Source organism: Ammospiza nelsoni, chromosome Z, assembly GCF_027579445.1.
Source record: "Ammospiza nelsoni isolate bAmmNel1 chromosome Z, bAmmNel1.pri, whole genome shotgun sequence".
NCBI classification, from domain to species: Eukaryota; Metazoa; Chordata; class Aves; order Passeriformes; family Passerellidae; genus Ammospiza; species Ammospiza nelsoni.
Genome location: NC_080669.1, coordinates 31,548,631 through 31,567,031, shown reverse-complemented (window position 1 = coordinate 31,567,031; position 18,401 = coordinate 31,548,631). Strand labels below are relative to the sequence as shown.

The following is an 18,401-nucleotide window of genomic DNA, read 5'->3' as shown; positions in this document are numbered from 1 at the left end:
CCAAGCAGATGACCAAAATAGTCTCTGTTGAAAGGAAACAATTTGAGATATCAGTTCAAAGTCATAATTTTGTTTTTTGATTGGCAGTGACTGGATTCCAGCATTGGTCCCCCCTTTTTGTTGTTTTTTTTTACTCAGCAAAGTATTATAAAAAACAGAAGTATATTATAAATATATTTCAGGAAAACAGGTTTTTTCACTTAAAAAGTCACCAGAGTAGAACAGTTTTCTCAATTGTTAGAAAGATAATTCCAAATATGGATATGTAAACTGAATATGTATTAACTTTTGACTGCATTTTTAATTGAAAAATATTGCTTGCAGTTGTATCTGTATGTGTAGGTATGTGCATATGAGACTAAAGGTAAAGTGTAGCCATGGTTTGATGTTATCACCCTGAATCCATGGAGACTTTCATAATAAGGGTGACCAAGTCAAATTTTTTGTAGCCTGTGCTAAATGGAGTAATATCATGTTACACACCAACAAGATTTTCTGTAGCTACTTTTGAAACGTATTTTTTGTAATTGATTAAAAGTAGATGTAATACAGAGTTAATTCTGTGGGTTGAGGAAATTATTTAGATTCATGCAAAATTCAGCCTATTTTACATTTCTGATATTGTCTCTTGATTTTATAAGCTTTTCTTCTCTAAGAAAGCTTTATTATAGCTATAGTCACTAGCTTGAAATCTGAAGGGGTTTACTGCATAAGAAGTGGAGGCTGTGGCTTGAGGATAACAAGAAGGCATCAGTGAAGACTAAGGCAATCAATACATCAAAGAACCATTTTTGCTTTTTAGTCGGCACCCTGCTGTCTCACCTTTTGAAGTAAATTGGTCCTGTAAAGATATTGATGAGTACAAATTCTAAACAAATTCTCATTATTTCAGAAATAAGCATTAACTTACAGATACATGATATCAACTCATGGTGGTATTTGGAAAATTTGCTTATTTCAGTGAAAAACTAGTTTCTGCAATTCACTTTTTTAAGAAAAGGTAGATAGATCTTATGGCAAGTGAATGCCAGGTGAAAGAGTAAGGGTCCAGCACAAAGGGAGCTCTTTAAGTCTGAATATTCATTAAAAATGCATTAAACCTCCATATTAAAAAAAAAATAGTACCCCTATTCTCAAGTGGATATTTTCTGTGCTTTTCTAAGACTTGCCCACCTATGACTCACCTATGTGAAAAAATAATCTCCACACTGCCTTCCTGGAGAAAAATAAATGGGCCCAACCAGCTGATGTCCTTGCAGCAGTTTGTGTATGATGTACAGGAACATCTCAATCCCTTAGCCAGCGAAAACGACCTACGGCATATTGCACAGCAGTTGCATAGCATAGGAGAAGTAAGTATTTTTATCTAAATTCCATTTGTTTATTTACTGTTGTGGTAGAATATTTCTTTATGAGTTTAAGCAAATGTCTAAAGTTGTTTGTTTTTTTCACTTCCTCTTAAGACATCATAAGAAGTAGAGAACGCTTTCTGTTATCATTATGTCTTGTAGCTTCTATTTTGTTACCATAATCTCTTTGAGACAGGAAGAATTACAGTTTATTGCTATAGTTGTAATATAAAATACTCAGAAAGGATCACTATGTTATCACCTTCAATGCAGTGTTCACTGCTATTTGTGTCCACTAGAAACTGAGTGGTAGGATAACTCCTTTGCATAAACAGCTTGCAGGGCATGACTAGGCTTTCCAGCTGTTAGGCTGTAACCATCTCGTTAGTAGTGGAAAATAACAAGATCTGTTTTTTGTTCTAAGTACTTGCCATATATTTAAATGCACTGTTGTTTTTTTTCCTGTGAGCAGTTTTAATCAAATTGTCCGGTCAGTGTGTTAGGAAGGTGAGAACGTGGGCTATCATCTTGTACTTCACAAGATGTAAACGGTAACTTTCATATTTATAAACAGATTAACATTATGCAGAGCGAAACTGTCCAAGATGTTGTGCTTCTGGATCCTCGCTGGCTCTGTTCTAATGTCCTTGGAAAAATCTTGTCAGTGGAGAACCCAAAAGCCCTCCATCACTACAGAGGTCGGTACACCATGGAGGACATCCAGCGTCTGGTGGCAGATAGTGACGTGGAAGAGCTGATACAGATTCTGGATGCCATGGATATTTGTGCAAGGGACCTTAGCAGTGGAGCAATGGTGGATATTCCTGCTCTCATAAAGACTGACAATCTTCACAGGTCTTGGACAGATGAGGAGGATGAAGTGCTGATTTATGGTGGTGTTAGAATCGTTCCTGTGGAACATCTTACCCCATTTCCTTGTGGAATTTTTCATAAAGTTCAGGTGAATCTCTGCAGGTGGATTCATCAGCAGAGCACAGAGGGAGATGCTGATATACGTCTGTGGGTAAATGGATCAAAGATTATGAATCGTGGAGCTGAGCTTTTAGTGCTGCTGGTCAACCATGGGCAGGGTATAGAGGTTCAAGTTAGAGGACTGGAAACAGAGAAGATCAAGTGCTGTTTACTTCTGGATTCTGTGTGCAGCACCATTGATAACTTAATAGCAACAACCTTACCAGGTCTTCTGACTGGGAAATATTACCTTAGTCCTCAGCAGCTGAGGGAACATCATGAACCAGTAATGGTCTACCAGCCCAGAGACTTTTTCCGTGCACAGAGTCAAAAGGAGACATCACTAACTAACACTATGGGGGGATATAAAGAGAGCTTTAGCAGTATACTGTGTTTTGGGTGTCTTGATGTTTACTCCCAGGGAAGCCTAGGAATGGATGTTCATGTTTCTGATCTGAATCTACTTACCAGGAGAAAACTAAGTCGACTTTTGGATCCACCTGATCCAATGGGCAAAGATTGGTGCCTTCTTGCCATGAACCTGGGCCTCCCTGATCTTGTTGCAAAGTACAATACAAATAATGGAACACAAAATTACTTTCTTTCAAGCCCAGTTCATGCCCTTCTGCAGGAATGGAGTAATGCACCTGACAGCACTGTAGGGATACTAATGTCTAAGCTGAGGGAATTAGGTCGCAGAGATGCAGCAGATTTCTTACTGAAGGCATCTTCTGTATTCAAAATTAATTTAGATGCTAATGGTCAAGAGGCTTATGCCTCCAGTTGCAACAGTGGCACATCTTACAACTCAATTAGTTCTGTAGTGTCACGGTAAGAGGAGGTGTTTTGCATGGATATCCTTTCAAAGTGCAGAAAGGATAAAAAATACATAAATATAAAAGTTACAGTGCATACTAATTTATGAGCTTTTGCATCAGAGGATCCTTCTCTGGCACCACCTTTTTTTGTGCATAAACTTTCTACTCCTAACTGTGAGTTGTTGCTCTTTATTAAAAAGACTGGTGTACTTCTGGTGGTTTAGAACTATTTCTGATTGAGAATGTGCTGCTTAATACTGCCATTTCAACTGGAAAGTCTTAACTTTTAGATTGCGTACTGCAACTGTTTTATATAATTCTCCCCATAAAAGGTAGGGGGAGAGGAATAGCACATAGTACCTTATGTGTCTGTTTCTTACACACTTTTTTTTTTCCTTTTCACTGTGTCCTCTGCTTAACTTCTTTTTATATTTGTAAGGAGAGAAATCCACCATTTGTGGTCAATCTGACCAAACTTAAGTGCATCGTTTTTAGCTGAAAAAGTGAGTGCCTTTTGCAGGAGGGAGGGTGCAGTTGATTTGAATGACCCTGCTGGAGTTACGAGAACATGCTACCTCTGTTTCACTTAAATTGTCTGCATGCTTATCATTGCAAGTGGTGCTTGCCTATTAATTTTTCCTGCACTTCTAAGTCATTGGTGATGACTCACGCAGAGCATTCTTGTGCCAGTACTATAGGTATAGGTGTGATACCTAATCAACTTCAATTACAGTCAAATCATAATGTGAAAATCTCTTAAACTTGCCAATTATCATGCTTTGTTATTTCCATGCACCTCAGGTAAAAGTTCATATCATTATAATAGAGTTCAAAAAATACAAGTGTTGGATACTGCAGAATAATATTGTCTAGCTGTCAGTTGTAATTTGTGTATAACAAAGGTTTTCTACTATTAGATCCTGCATTACTTACTTCCTGTACTTGAAAACTTTGATGGGGATAAAAAAAAAAAAAAAGGAAGCAAGGTTTCTTGCAGTGATAACTTTTAAATTGATATGAGGGAATATGACCCATTCTCTGTTCTAAAAAGCATGTAATTTTCATGGTGCGATATGTGTTTGTTTATATATATTGTATGTATATATATTAAGACTATTTTTTCCTTAATCTTACATTGTAGTAAATTTTAAAGGATTTTTCTACAAATAAACTGTTGCTTGTTGCATCCTTGTTGATCATATTCAGTTGCTGAAGGGTATCAAAACTTCTTTTCTTTACAGTCAGAATTGAGGAGAGGCAATGCCTGCCTTCTGAAGTTCTTGGCACCTCCTGTTTGACTTCAGGGGAATTTCTTAGTATGCTGCAGGAATATTTATGGGGGTTTTTTAATTGCAGAGGTGGTCCCTGTACAGCAGAAGAATCTGCATTCGTTTTAACAAATGGCAAGCCAAAGCAGTTTGCTACATAGCTTTTCCTTTGTGGTTTTTCATAATGGAAACCAAAACAGCAAATGTGAGTCTGTCATCAGGAATTCTCCAGATAATGCTGTGATGCAGAGAGAGAGGGCACTGCATTAGAATTTGGGCTGCAATAATTGTCCTTTACATTAAATTTCCCCTCATCACACAAGGGACTCTGTTGGTGCTGCTTATTTAAATCTCAGCATTATTCCCTGATAGCTGCAGACTCTTGGTGTGGCACACTCTGCAGGCAGCTTTGCACAGTACCTCTGCCCTATGTATGCTGCAAAGGATTTAAGAGAGATCTTCTTAAAATGCTAATGCTTGTTTCCCCCTGCCTTTCTTTGCCTATTTTACCCTTGCTTAATTAAATCTTTCCCGAGGTCCCAGCTATTGCTGGACTCCACAGTTAACCATTCCTTATAAGTCTAGTCCTCAATAGGAAGTACGGTTTATGAGCAGTCTTACCCTGAGCTGTCTGTGTTTTGATGTTCTGCTTCTGACAAACTGCATTCAGCATCTCCCACTGCTGCTCTAAGTGGCCCACTGCAGAGCCCAGCCCTACACAGCCTGTATTTACCGCTGTCAATTAATGGCCACTACCATATTTCAGCTTCCAGCTGCGGACACGTTCACTACTTCTGTCAGATTCTAGTAAGTGGAGGGGTGTTTTTCATGTCATAAAACTTCCCAGGTTTCTACCAGAAAAGGTTTGCTCACCTGCCCACCCACCCAGATGCTTTATGCACACTTGAGATGTGTGGTCAACTTACCAACACTGATTAAACTACTCCTTTTACTATATTTTTGTTTTTCCCTTCCCAACAGCATGTTTCTCATAGTTCCCTGCTTCCATTTACTGTGAAGTGTAGACCTGGGAGAATAAATTACTTTGTGGACTCTATGATGAACCTTTGACTAGCAGTCACAGCCTATTGCATCATTTACAGTTTTCATGGTAATAGACTCAGGAAAGTGAATCAGAGTCACAGGATAGCTTTGGATTCCTTTCTTATAAATCCTGTGCTACTGATCAAAAAACTAAAAAATTTGTTTCCTAGATGACAATTTGGGGATAAAAAAAGGCTAGCCAGATGTTACAAATGAACATCTCTTCTGTTGCTTCACTTTTATTAATTGTTTCATTTTATGAATGCAGCTAGGAGCAGAGCTTCATTCTGTGGTTTTTAGAACTGAGTTAAAAGATGCAGTTTTTAGAACTGAGTTAAAAGATCCTGCCCTTCAGAGAAGAGCTGCTGAAACATAATTTTGAGGATAAATCAATGAATGACAATTTTCATTTTGTCTTCAAAATCTATAATATATACAAACTCTGAAGTTTGCTGCTCAAGGCCCAGAGGCATTACAGATTATCCTGCAATTTAGGAAAGTATTCTACTGGCACTCAGATTCAAATCTTGAAAAAATTTTCTGAAGAAGATAGGGAAGAAGCAAACACTTTGATGCAGGCTATTTTTCCAGTGATTTCTCCCCAGCATGCAGCAACATGCATCAAATAAAAGAAGTACTTCATATGGCTGTTTTTACTGGCTGTTATTGGTTGTACTATTTTCAGAAGTTTTGTTACTGACCTAACTGCTGAGTTTAGAAAGCCAAAAGAGATCAGTGGTTACATGGAAATGATTTTAAGGTAGGCCAAGGGCATCCAGAGACAGCATCAGGTGGAGGTGGATATATATTATTTTTCTCACCTTAAAAGGATGAGGAGACAAGGGTAAGATGAAGATAGTCACACGTTTTAGGACCTTTGGGATTCAAGTGATTGAAAAAGTTATGAAACTACAAGAGTTTTGAAACTCCCAAATGTCACATGATTGACAGAGCCAGGAGGTTTAGAAAGGAGCCAGTTTCCTAAATGGTCAGGTCATTATAGAGAGCAACAGTGAAATTTTTAGAGCAGCTGTGATGGAGCCAGTTTCAGGTCCTAAAACTTTGTTGGCTGTGTTCTTCCCTCAAAGGAGAAATTACCTCCCTAATTCATTGCAACCTGTTTATTGCAGAGATGCTGTGTTACAGCATCATGTAAAACAGTGCCTCAATTTGAATTGCATAACTATTTCAGCTTTGACAATGAAATGGAGGAGTAATGCCCAAATTGTAACTCCAAGAAAAGTAAATGAAGCCTGCTGTTGGCTAAGTCAGAGGAGATGGATTGCAGTATCTTTGAAGCTAGCCTAAAAGCACTGTGCTCAATATTGAAATTTATTTCTATTTGATTTTTTATTTGTTAAACTCCGTACACTGTGTCAAACAAAAAAAAAAAAAAAAAAGAAAAGAAAAAGAAATTCATTCACATTTCTTTTGAGGCATTGTCTGACTCGGAAGACAAGGCAGTGGGTGGAAAAAGAGAAAGAAAACTGGTTTTAAACAATGCCTAAGGTTTCCAAAAGGGTTACAGCCAAGCCACTCAGACTTTGTAGGTAGAAGTACTTGGGTCTTCAAAAGTCAGATGAGCGGTATATGGAAGGGAATGGATGGTATTCCTCTGTATGGCTACACCATTCATCATAGCAAGCTTCACAGGAGCAGTGGGACCAGCAGATACACTGCCTCAAAGCCAGCTGAGGACCTCGGTGGACCTGGTTCAGTTTTGCATTAACCAAACTGACCTAGTGTTCCTGCATCAGCCAGACTACTTTGGGTGGGTTCCAAATCCAACACAGGCATATTTACAGATCCTTTTTCAGAAACCAATTATGTTGCTGAGTCAGTTTGATGTAGCTTAAAATTCACTGGCCTGCCCTGAGACAAGGCAGACGTGGACCACCCTGCCCAAACTCTGGCTCCTGCTGTCACCAAGCCTAGGACACCTACACTACCAATATGCACTCACATATGCAAGGCAGAAAGGAAGACTAAGAAGAATTTAGGGCAGGGTGACAAGGGGGGTCTCAAACAGGAATGAATGCTTGGACATGCTGCGTCTTACATGGACTTAGCAAAGAGATGCTGACAGCCTGAGCCCCCACATGCTCCTCCTGCAGAAATGTAACTCCTGCTGCAATGGTCTAGGCATGTCTGGTGGCTCTGTGTCCAGGCTCATGAATATTCTCTCTGTTGTATCTGCACAGGATTCAGAATGCAGCTTGGTGAGGTATGTTCCCTATGGATTCAGGCACGGTCACAGGTGACTGTAACACACCTGGACACTATATGTGGACTGGAAGCATATGTGTTATCTGGAAGGTAACTGGAAATATGTGTTTATTTCCGGACTGTATGTGTTGGAAGTATAGTCAGGATGCTTCTGCTGCACCTCAGCAATTGAAGGCTGGAGGGCTGGGGGAGAGGGTTGGAATCTGCATGAGTAAGGACTGAGTGAGACACCAGCATGTGGTGCACAGGGAGGGGAGGATGAAGTTGTGCTTTTCAAAACTGCTGTCAGAGAAACACGGGAGAGAGGGGAAGGCTCTTGCATTAGAGGGGCCTGACTGCTGATGTTAAAAGACAGCCTGTGTATGACTCTCTGAGTCATCCTGTGCTTCACTTTTTAAGCTGCTCATTGCATTGCAAAATCAACTTTTTTACCCTGGCTACAAAGAATTATAGTTTGACTAGTCCATTTCCCATGAAAGATGAATCAGCTTCACTTTCAGACCCCCTACACAGGACTGCTTACAAGTCAAAACAGATGTAGCAATCAGCTAAGCAAAAGAAGCACAGAGAGAAGGTTAGCAGCGAATCCCATTATCACTAAATTTACCTACAAAGCTCTATAACTTTCTATGATCTTTCTATTAGCTGCAAATGCAAGAAAAAAGTATTCTGCAGAGCGCTGAGTGCAATCAATTAGTGCTAAGCCAAAATTTTTATTACTGGAAAAACAACAAGTACAAGTCTGGAATTTTGTGCCAAAGGCAATGTGTCAGTGCATATGAAAATCAGTGTAGGTCTGGATGAGTTGTAAGACAGAAACATCTCTTACTCTCCTAAGCCTACAGTATGGATTATTTCATCATTCCTAAGGTATGTATCTGCAGAAGAAGCAGGAAAGATATTTCTTTAGAAGTGTTTCCCAATAATACCTGATAGCTAGGATTAGACTCAGATTTAGTTGTACTTAAGAAATTAACCACCATCCTCTACAATTAGAACATATAAAATAAATATTTTCTACAGACCCCTGGGGATTGTGTTGCCTGCTAGAGAATGTTGTAACAATTACCCTGGAAAACATGCATGGAGGTGAGTCACCATAACCAAATTAGAATCAGATAGGATGGGCTAAATTTCCTCAGGTGCTTACAGTCAGAAGGAAATATCACTTGCAGCTGCTAGATCTGGTAGTCAGGTACCAGTATAGGTTTCAGAGGCATCATCTGCAGTATCAATCTGCTTATAGAAGCTCAGAAAGGGGCTGCATGAATGTTTCAACTGATGGATTAACACAGTTTCCATGCAGGCTTCAAGAACCGAATCAAGGCACAAAGCTTGCAAGTGCTAATGGAAAGAGGCCTTTTTATCCCAGGTAATAACACCTGCCTGAGAAATGTTTTGCAAATCACTTTTTGCTGCCATTCCAGGAAAATACAGAAGGAACCTAATCAGCTGCCAATTTGGTTCTACATCTAATAGATGAATACAAAGCTACCATGTAGCTTCCCATTTGCCATTCATTGTCCAAGACATACTGTTGGTTTGTACTTAGCAAAACAGGGAGAATATTCTTCAGCAGAAGGTAAAGGAGACTTACAGGATGAACAACCTCCCCAGCTGTGACTTAGCATCATGCAGTTTCCCTATTTCTCACTCTCATGGCTAGGAAAGCTCTACAGAACTCCCACAGTCACCAAAGAAAAGCATGCCAGAGAGAAATTCTGCCTTGTTTTATACATTCATCTTCTATAAGGATGTTCAGTTATTTAATTGTTCAGTCTTCCATGCTAGCATAGTATTTTCACAATTCCCTTATCAGACTCACCTTTCTGCTTTAAATTGCTCACTGCAGGAAGGAGTACTACATCAGTCATGAGAAACACTGTCTGTGGCACCAGGTGAACCAGGCATTGCACAGGAGAGCACAGGTCAGAGTGAGTGCATTGGGTGCCTGTTAGATAAACATGATAGTCCCAAGGGCCTCTTTCTACCACCAGCTCAACCATGTGCCCAACTCCAGCAAAATTCAGCTGCACAGTGTGGATGTGATCTCTGAATTTCCCATGGATATACCTGTAAATACCAAAACATGGCATCTGGTGAGGAGAAGAGAGGTCCAACTGTTTTATGTTTTTCTTTATGGTGCGCTAGACTTAAAGCATCTTTCACATTCCACTAGTGAGATCAGGGGCACACTTCATAATCACAAAGGGGTCTCACTAAACTTAAGTTTGATGTTTGTCTGTAGTTGTACTACATTAAACACTAAGGGAAACATTCCTGCCTCTTTCACTGGTCATTGGGCTACACCTTTTTATTTCTAGAAGTGAAGCCAATATATATAAAAATTGTTGGAAAACACTTGTTTTCGGCAAATATTTATCATCATCTCTGATGCACATTGTTTTTAATGTGTTTCACTGAAATCTCTAAAAGAAAAGTTTTCTCCAATGGAAAAACAGAAATTGTCCATAATCTCCTAAAAGAGACTTTTCTGCCAACTGTTACCTTGACTGGTAATTGAAGTAACAATTCTAACAATATGCAAATTGTTTCTGTTGTTAGAAAAATTAGTTTCAAAATCTGGTATTAAAAAAATCCTGTAATCCACTATCAGTCTGAAGCCACAACCCCTTGATACACATCTACCACAGTGGAGTCATGGCTTCAGTGTGCCTTTGCATAGCAGACAGAAGTCGTGGTGGTTTAACACCAGCAGGAAATTAAACCCAAATAAACCACTCCCCTTACCTCCGAAGCTTCCAATAAGGGAGGGACAAAGGCAGAGGCAATGGGCTGAGATTACAATTTCCTGAATGCAGAAAACAAAGGAGTGGAAACACACAGTAACAACAAAATGAATACCAAAAGTATACCAAGAGAAGAAGGTTTTTTACCGACAGAAATGTACTCGCCCTCAGGAACACAAACAAGAGGGCAGGTGCTCCCCAGAGGTCACACCCACATGACTTCCCAGACCAAGGCACTATGGCAACCTTCCCATGCCCTGCACCACTCCAGAACAAGGGCCAGGAGAAGGGCGGGGGACTCCCACAGACAGTGCTTCCCAACACCTTCCCACTGGAGAGGGGCAGGCAAAGCGAGACCCTTCTGCTGGGGCAGCTGCCGGGGTTTTCCTGCCAAAGCCGCGCTCCCAGGCCTGCTGTGGGAGGGGCGGAAGCACAGCCTGGGCAGGCCCGCTGCAGCACTCAGCCCCACCTCTCCCTGCCCCCGGCACAGCGTGAAGGAACACCACCTTCCCTAAGAGGAATTTAGTGCCTTGCATCCACAGGTACACAGCACGTATGAAGACTGTTATGCCACTGCAACCTTATTATTAGCATCCACCCGGCCCAGAGCCGCATTTTGCATGAGCTAAAGCAAATTTCCATTTGTAGCTTGGAGAAACTGATCTGCTGACCTAATCTCAGCCAACTCAAGGGCTTACATTTCTATGCCAGTGCTGAGGTTGACCTCAAAAAGTTAAGTGTGCAAACAGTGCTAATGACAACTTTGGGAAGCAGATTAGTTGCGTATACAGTAATTTTAGTTGTAACAAGAAGCTGTTTGTATTCTCTTTCTGCAGTTTCCACTTTTAAAACTTATCTCCCACGTTAATTAATTTGTCTTTTTCAAATCTAGGAAACATAATGAAGTATGGGAATCTTATAGTGTAAGTGATTTTGGCTATATTGTGAAACAAGACAACTAAGAAGCTGGGCTGGAATTGCTCATTGTAAATATTGTCCAAGGACACAGTCTTTCGATCCAAGAGAGTCTGATTTCTGCCTCCTCTGCTTAGTAGAAGTGTTTCCTCTGTGTGCCCAGCAGAAGACTCTCTACTGTGGACCAGGGGGTGCTTCCCAGCACTTAAAAATCCCATCTGGAGACATACTGTGTCATGTTTGTATTTCTGACAAGGCCTTTATTAGCACTGCCAACAACAGGGATCTTTTGAGTGCTCTGTTGCCATCAGGCGGGGTGTGGTGGAAGGTTATTAAACTGCCTCTGCCACTTAGTTTTCATCTGACACATGCTTAATTGCGAGGATGTCCTTCCTCTTATTAGTGTTTGAATCAGTCCCACTGTTGATGAGAAGTGTTGTCCAAATCATGTTATATAGTAAAACATATTTAAAGCCACAGCCATAGTGTTCCACAGTATTAGGGTAGAGGGAAGTTCAGATGACACGTTGTATCCTCACATTTCCCAGCATCAGCCAGGAATATCTCTGTCTTATTCCTGATGGGCAGAGATGCAGTAGGTGACATGACAAAGGGACTGGCTTGGATGCCCCTGTGGGGAGAGGAGGGCTGCAGTGTAACCCTTAAGAAGGACTTCATTCAATATTCTCTGTCATCTCCTGCTATTTCTATTAATTACATGGGAGGAAACTGGTGTTGAAGGTAGAATGGGAATGTGAAAAATAAGGAAATCTGTGAATTATGTGGCTTCTCAACCTTGTTGATGTTTGGGAATATTATGTACTAGTAGCTGTTGATCAAAGGTGCAGTGTTCAGATGCTAAGGACTGAAGTCAGAGTTTAGGGTCAAAAAAAGGTTGATGTTCTTGCATGAGGAACAAATTTCACAAGCTGTGTAGCTTTGCTATATCATAAATAGCTATAGTCTTTCCTTCCAGCTTTTAATCTATCAGGGCATTGAATTACAGTGACAGTTTCAAATCTTGGAAGCCAGATGTGATTCTCCTAACCTCCACTCCCTGAAGCATACCTGTGATTGCCAGCTCCAACAAGCCAAGTAAATAAAACGCTCAGGGGAGTGGGAATGGAATAATTAAGTGTTGAAATAATCAGACTAGAAAATGGCACTCACCTTTGGAAAACCTACACTGCTTTCTGCAGGGAGCAGAGACAGTTTTAAATGGCAGCTGGAGGCAAATACAAGTCCTCTTCATTACTCCCCATGATGTAGAAAGAGTCTTGGGAAACGAAAGGCCCTTGTTCATCTGCAGTCCGGGTAAACAAGGCACTTGGAAAATAAGATAAGCCACTCTTTCTAAAGCCAGACCACGTTCTGGTATGGTTTCCTGGAGAGCCCTGTACGTCCAGTTCTGACAGAGTCCCTTTGGACTGATTGCAAGAGGGAGTCTAATTCTGCCAGCTTAGTAAGTGCTGTGTTCAGCTTACCTAAGTGTCCTGTAAAAGTGTAGTTAGTGGGAAACAGTAAATAAAACTAAGCATGCTGCAGCTAACATAACTACATATTTGGGGCAGAGAGGAGCAGGTGCTCTTCTGGATGATAGCCACAGTTCAAAGCCTTAGTCCATGTGTTTTGATCAGGAGACTGCTGGCAACTGATCAACAAATGTGACCAAGGCTGACGTCTCCTGTTTGGTGTTGGTGTGAGAGTGCATGTGTGTTTACAGCTGGAGTCAGGACGGATGGCAGCAGTTAGGTACTCTGTTGCAGCAACTTCTGTGCTTCTCATGTTTTGTTTTTTTCTACTTTTTAGTTTTACTTTAGTCCAGTATGTTTTGGCAAAAATTGAGAGGGAGTAATAGAGAGTTTATATAGGATGTGTATATGTAAGGCTAGGTATATTAGATTCTGGTTGGTGTGAATCTCTGTTGCCTAGCCTGCAACAGAAGAGATTTTAACCAGGTTCTGCCATTAGTCAGCACTCTAGTCCCAACACTGTAAATTTTGATCATCCACTTTTCCTGGGTTTCTTAAATTAATCTAATGCTGTATTGCACTAGAAGGGGAAGACCTGTCCTATCCACCCTTGCTTTGCAGTCTTTTGGGTGCTGACTAATACCTGGCATGCTCAGCCAGTTCAGCTCACTCATCCAGCAGGAAGAAGCTGTCACTTGGCTTTGAGGGCATTGTTTGCAGCCCAATGAGCTTGCTGCTACAGCTTAGAAGAGAAATGAGAATTGACAGAAGAGGGAAGGGCCAGAATGTAATTTTTTCAGCACTAATCCTGGTTCAAATCAGACAGAACTGCTTGGTAAACAACACCCATAAATACTTTCAAACTATATAAAGGTTTAACTTCGGTATTTGTTTTAGCTAAAAGTACTTCCATAAGCTCTGGTTAAACTGTCTAGATGCCAGTGGCTCTTGGCAGAATATAAAAGAGTCCTCTACCCACTTCCAGGGAAACAGCAGCTATCCCAAATCCAGGAACACTAGCAGATGTGAGCTGGGAAAGCCTGTACCCTGGAAAATGTCCAAACAGGAAGGCAAGCCCTGAGTATCAGCTGTACCCGCTCTGGAGAGGACAGCACCACAAGTGCAGCACTGTGGGACTGACCTCTCCTGACTCACGGTGCTCTCTTCAGTACCAGGTTACTCCTGTTAGAAAATGGAGAGTGACATCCACAGCCCTTTCCTTCTCTCCTCAAGCTCCTGGGTACAGCTAATTCTGGTCCATTTGGTGATGAAGGCAGGGTTAGTACTGAAGAAAGGAAAAGGAAGTTTTCTGTGTTCTCAGATTTCTGTGCCCTTCTGTGCCTGCAGGATTCCTGTGCTGATGTTGCAGAGTCCTTCCTCAACCCAGCTCTCTTGTGGGGTGCTGACAGTCCTGCCCTGCCTGCAAGGGCTGGGCTGCAGCTCAGCTGAGGGAATGTTTCTGAAAGTAGTTCAAGTCTCAGTGCTGCAGCAGCTCTTGGGCTTTTAAATGACCATTACTTTTGCTAAGCTTCTGAGAGTTATATAGGCTGTGCACGTCCTGCAGCGCTGTCATGGGTGCAGGACCTGAGCAGATGTGAGCCATTGCCACTCTGCCTCAACAGGCCCTGGACTTTACAGGCTGCGACAAAACAAGCACTGTCAGGAGAGAGGCCAGATGGAGGTGTGGATGAAAAGGCACAGAACATGAAGAAGAAATGCGGTACTACTCACTATTAAACATTCTTAAGCAAAACTCATCTGTGTGTCATCTGTCTCCCTTCATCTTTTTCATTATATCCATCAGATATTTTTAGTCTATTGGCTTTTGGATTTGTTATTTTCCTTTCAGTCTGAAAAGAAAAGGGAAAAAACACATGCTTTTATAGATAGGCAGCAGCTGCTGAAAATGTTGCTTCCTAAACTAATATAATCAGCAAGTTTAGTTTTAAATTCAAAGTACTGTTATAAGTTGAGCAAGATTCAGTTTTCCATTTATTGCACAACTAATACCACTGGTGGTTTCAAGACCTGAGCCTACATCACTCGGTCTGGGTTCAGTTATCCATTAAAAAAATAAGCCAACAAATCATGCTAGTTCTGTCAGTGACTCAGAAAGCATCTTCCTGTATTTGAACAAATCCCTGATGAATTTAAGGGATATTCTATGATCCTGCTTCTGAAGAACAGTCTTCATTTAATCTGTTCACTCTTTGCCCTCAAAGCAGTGAGGTTTGCCATGCTGAGGCTGGCACATGGCCCCAGGTGTCTGCAGGGACCACGCTCCAGGACCAGCCTTCCAAGAAAGGCATCACACCCTGAGAGGCAGAGCAGAGGTCAGCCAGCTTGGACCCTGATACCAGGTCAGGTATGACCAAGGATTAAGGCTTGCTTTTGGATGGTGGGTTTCCCAGGTATTGCAGCTGGATGCCAGACTGTGGACAGTGTCACAGCTAAACTGTTTCTGTAGATCAGGGTGAACTTATTCTCTGAGTGCTCCAGGTTTTCTTACTAAAGAACTTACAGCACCTCTCTTCTCACAATTTGACCCTGCTTGCTGGGAAGAAGGCATTTTTTTGTGTAACAATATCAGCTGCAGACTTACTAATGATGCATCCTCCTCACATTTTTCCCTGTCCTCAGATGTTTTCTGCATGGTGGGGAAGATACGCAGATTGGGAAAGTGACACTTCATGTGAGTGGAGGATGGTATTCATTTTTACAGCTTCCAGAGTCTTTGTGTCTCTAAATCATATGTGTAATAAAAAGGAGTACAGAAAGCTATTTGTAATTGTATTAACATGCATGTTTTGTCTTTTATTTACTTTTATTTACATTAATTTATCACGGCTCTGGAAATCTGAATTTGTGAATTATTTCCTCCTCATGTATAAAGCAAATGTACAGACCCATCAAAATAAATAAACAGAAAGGACTGGGCTGTGCTGTGGGGAAAAGGTGCCCAGTTCACGACAGGCAAAGGATCTGTCATTGCTTCAGATGTAGATAACAGCAGCCTTTCAGCCCGCTTCCAAAGTGCAGAGGTACAACTTTTACCTCTCCAGCAATTAAAAAAATACACTAGCGAGGATATGAAATACATAAGCAATGACTTAAAAGACATAAACCTGAAATGGAAATTAAAAGAAACAAGAATTGTTCAGGATAAAGAAGGACGGGGTCGACTGAAAAGGCATTTAAAAGACGGTTTATTTCAAAATCAGTCTCATGGAATAATCACATTAGAAGCCATACATTAGAAACCTTGTATCAGAAGCCATTATAATTCTAGTTAAAATGTCTTTCGTACATTTCTTATTCTAAACTTCCACAAAGCTCACTAGCACCTTCATAATCAATTGCTAATTGCTGCATTTTACTTTTTCTATCCAATCATATAACTCTACAAAAACTTATTGCTGTATCTTCTACTTTTGATCAACTCTCTAACAAGTTCTATTGCTAAACTTTAATTGTATTCTACTATTTTGCTTAGCATAGTCATTCTCTTATACGAGGCCTATATCTACTTGCTTAAAACATATTTCTGCTTAAACAACAAATCTTTATTCTTATTTAATCTCTCTGTTCTAATTTTAGTCTATTCTAAACCTTCAAGCCTTCTCCAAGGTCTAAGGTCAAACACTGTATCCATCTCTATCTCTGAGCTTGTTTGCTCAAGGCCTTGGAAGCTTTCTGTGCCTGCATTTCCCACAAAGAATTCCTTCAAGTAGAAAACTAGAGACAGGTGAGAAGTCAAAATGTAAGCAAGCAGGTTTGTCACGTAAGCAGTTCTTCCAGGCTCTAGATTAGTCATTTTTCTGTTTTAAAAACTGTGGCTTTTCTTAATTTTTTTCCTGCCTAAATGTTTATGGGTGTTTTCTTTAAACAGTTCAAAACTAGCTTCAATAGTTAAATAAAGGGAAAAACTAAGAGAACAAGTAATGCTAAGCAGAGGAGTCACCCAACCAGCCAGTGTGAAGATCCTTCCCTGCACAAGTACTTTAGGTAGGAAAAACCCACTAAGTACCTTTGAGGACTAGACTGAGAAGTCCAATGTTGAAGATTTTGTTGGAAGCAAAGATCTTCTTGGAGGAAGTAATCTGTAGGCGCCCCCTTTCTGATCTCATATTCCCTTAGTAAGACAGCCAGTAAGACAGGCTTTTTCTCTAACCAGGTATTTATCATTATTATTAGGGCAGGAGAGGAAGAACAGTCTCATATTCTGAAGCTGAGTTTCTCTAAAGAAATAGGAACCTGACTTTTTGATTCCCTCAGAAGAGCTGTTTTTGTAGTGTAAAAACATGCAGCTCCCACTGGTGTCCCCTGGAATTTGCTGAGTTTCTAGAAACTGCCTTTTGACAGCATCAATAACCAGGCATACAAAGCATCTCTGATGTCTTCCTGGCTGTAGCAGTTTGTTTATCCAGTAGCACTGAGAGAATAACATGCCTGTATCTCTCTGTAAGGAGGCTTCCAGGAGCTGCCTGCAGCTGACAGACACAGGCACTGTAGCTGGCCCTTTAGCATAGATGCAGGTTCAGTCTTGTCATCAGTGAGGAGTGGGAGGCAGTGTAAGGGACTTTCTGAGAGCATCCTCAAAGGGCTCTAATGTGATATATGCCAGCTAAGAGTTTCTTGTAACAGCAGCTGTCACATAAAGAGAAGAAAAACTGCAAGTGAATACAGAGAGATAGACAGTTACAAGTAACATGCACCTGGCAGTGCAGATGCTTCCAGCCAGCTCTTACACTACTCTAAATCAATACCGTTCCAGAGCCAAGAGCAGCTTTGATGCTTGCTTGCTCATTATTAAACGTTAGAATAGTATTTGCTGCTGGTTCTATCCTAAAAGTCATCCAGACTAGAACTTCAGGTGCTGCACTTTGGTATGAATCATAGCGTAAATATTGCCACAGTCACTGCTTGTCACAAACAGGTTTATTTCAAAATGACCATTGCCAAATTCCTCCTTTGTTTGGCTGTTTTACAATTCTTCCTTGTGACAGCACACTTGCAGCTGAGAGATGAGAGGGTCTTGGTTTTGTCCCTCATCACCCTTGGAGGCACAATCTGTACAATTTACCGGTGAAAGGTGAGGGCTCTCTCATATGACCATTCCATACGATAAACAAACATGCTGATTTCAAACAGTCTTTTTTTTTTTTTTTCGTAATATAACCACAAATCTATTTCATCGGATTTCCTGCACAGCCCGTGTGCAATGCATTCTGGTAAAATAAGGGGAGGTGTCTGGTGCAGGGAGACCTTGGAGTGCACTGCTGCACTGGCTTAAGTCTCTGCTTGGGGATGCAGCATTGCACAATCATCAAACTGCATAGCAAAGCTTGCCCTGACCCCATCTCCTCCCCTCTCTCACCTCCTGTCTGTCTGTACAGGGGCTTCTGGGGAGATACAAAGGGCGTTGCATCAAGAGGGACATATCTCTCATCAGACCTCCAGCCATCCCACTCTCCCTTTGCAACACCGTGCCTTCAGCCTGTCAGCCACAGTAAGAATCCAGTAAACAAGAGCACAAATCAAAAAACAACATTGTGACCTATTTAATGGGAAAAAGACTATGTCGACT

General features: G+C 41.0%; 1 protein-coding gene across 1 annotated transcript in view; it reads left to right on the top strand.

Annotated features, from left to right (window-relative positions):
* DAPK1 (death associated protein kinase 1) overlaps window positions 1–4,325 on the top strand; it is an 83,835-nt gene extending 79,510 nt beyond the window's left edge. The window contains exons 25-26 of the mRNA XM_059492518.1: window positions 1,164–1,352; window positions 1,924–4,325. Of these exons, the coding sequence (XP_059348501.1) occupies window positions 1,164–1,352; window positions 1,924–3,156 (1,422 nt within the window). The 3' untranslated portion in view covers window positions 3,157–4,325. The remainder of the gene's footprint in view (window positions 1–1,163; window positions 1,353–1,923) is intronic.
* Window positions 4,326–18,401: the final 14,076 nt, after the last annotated feature.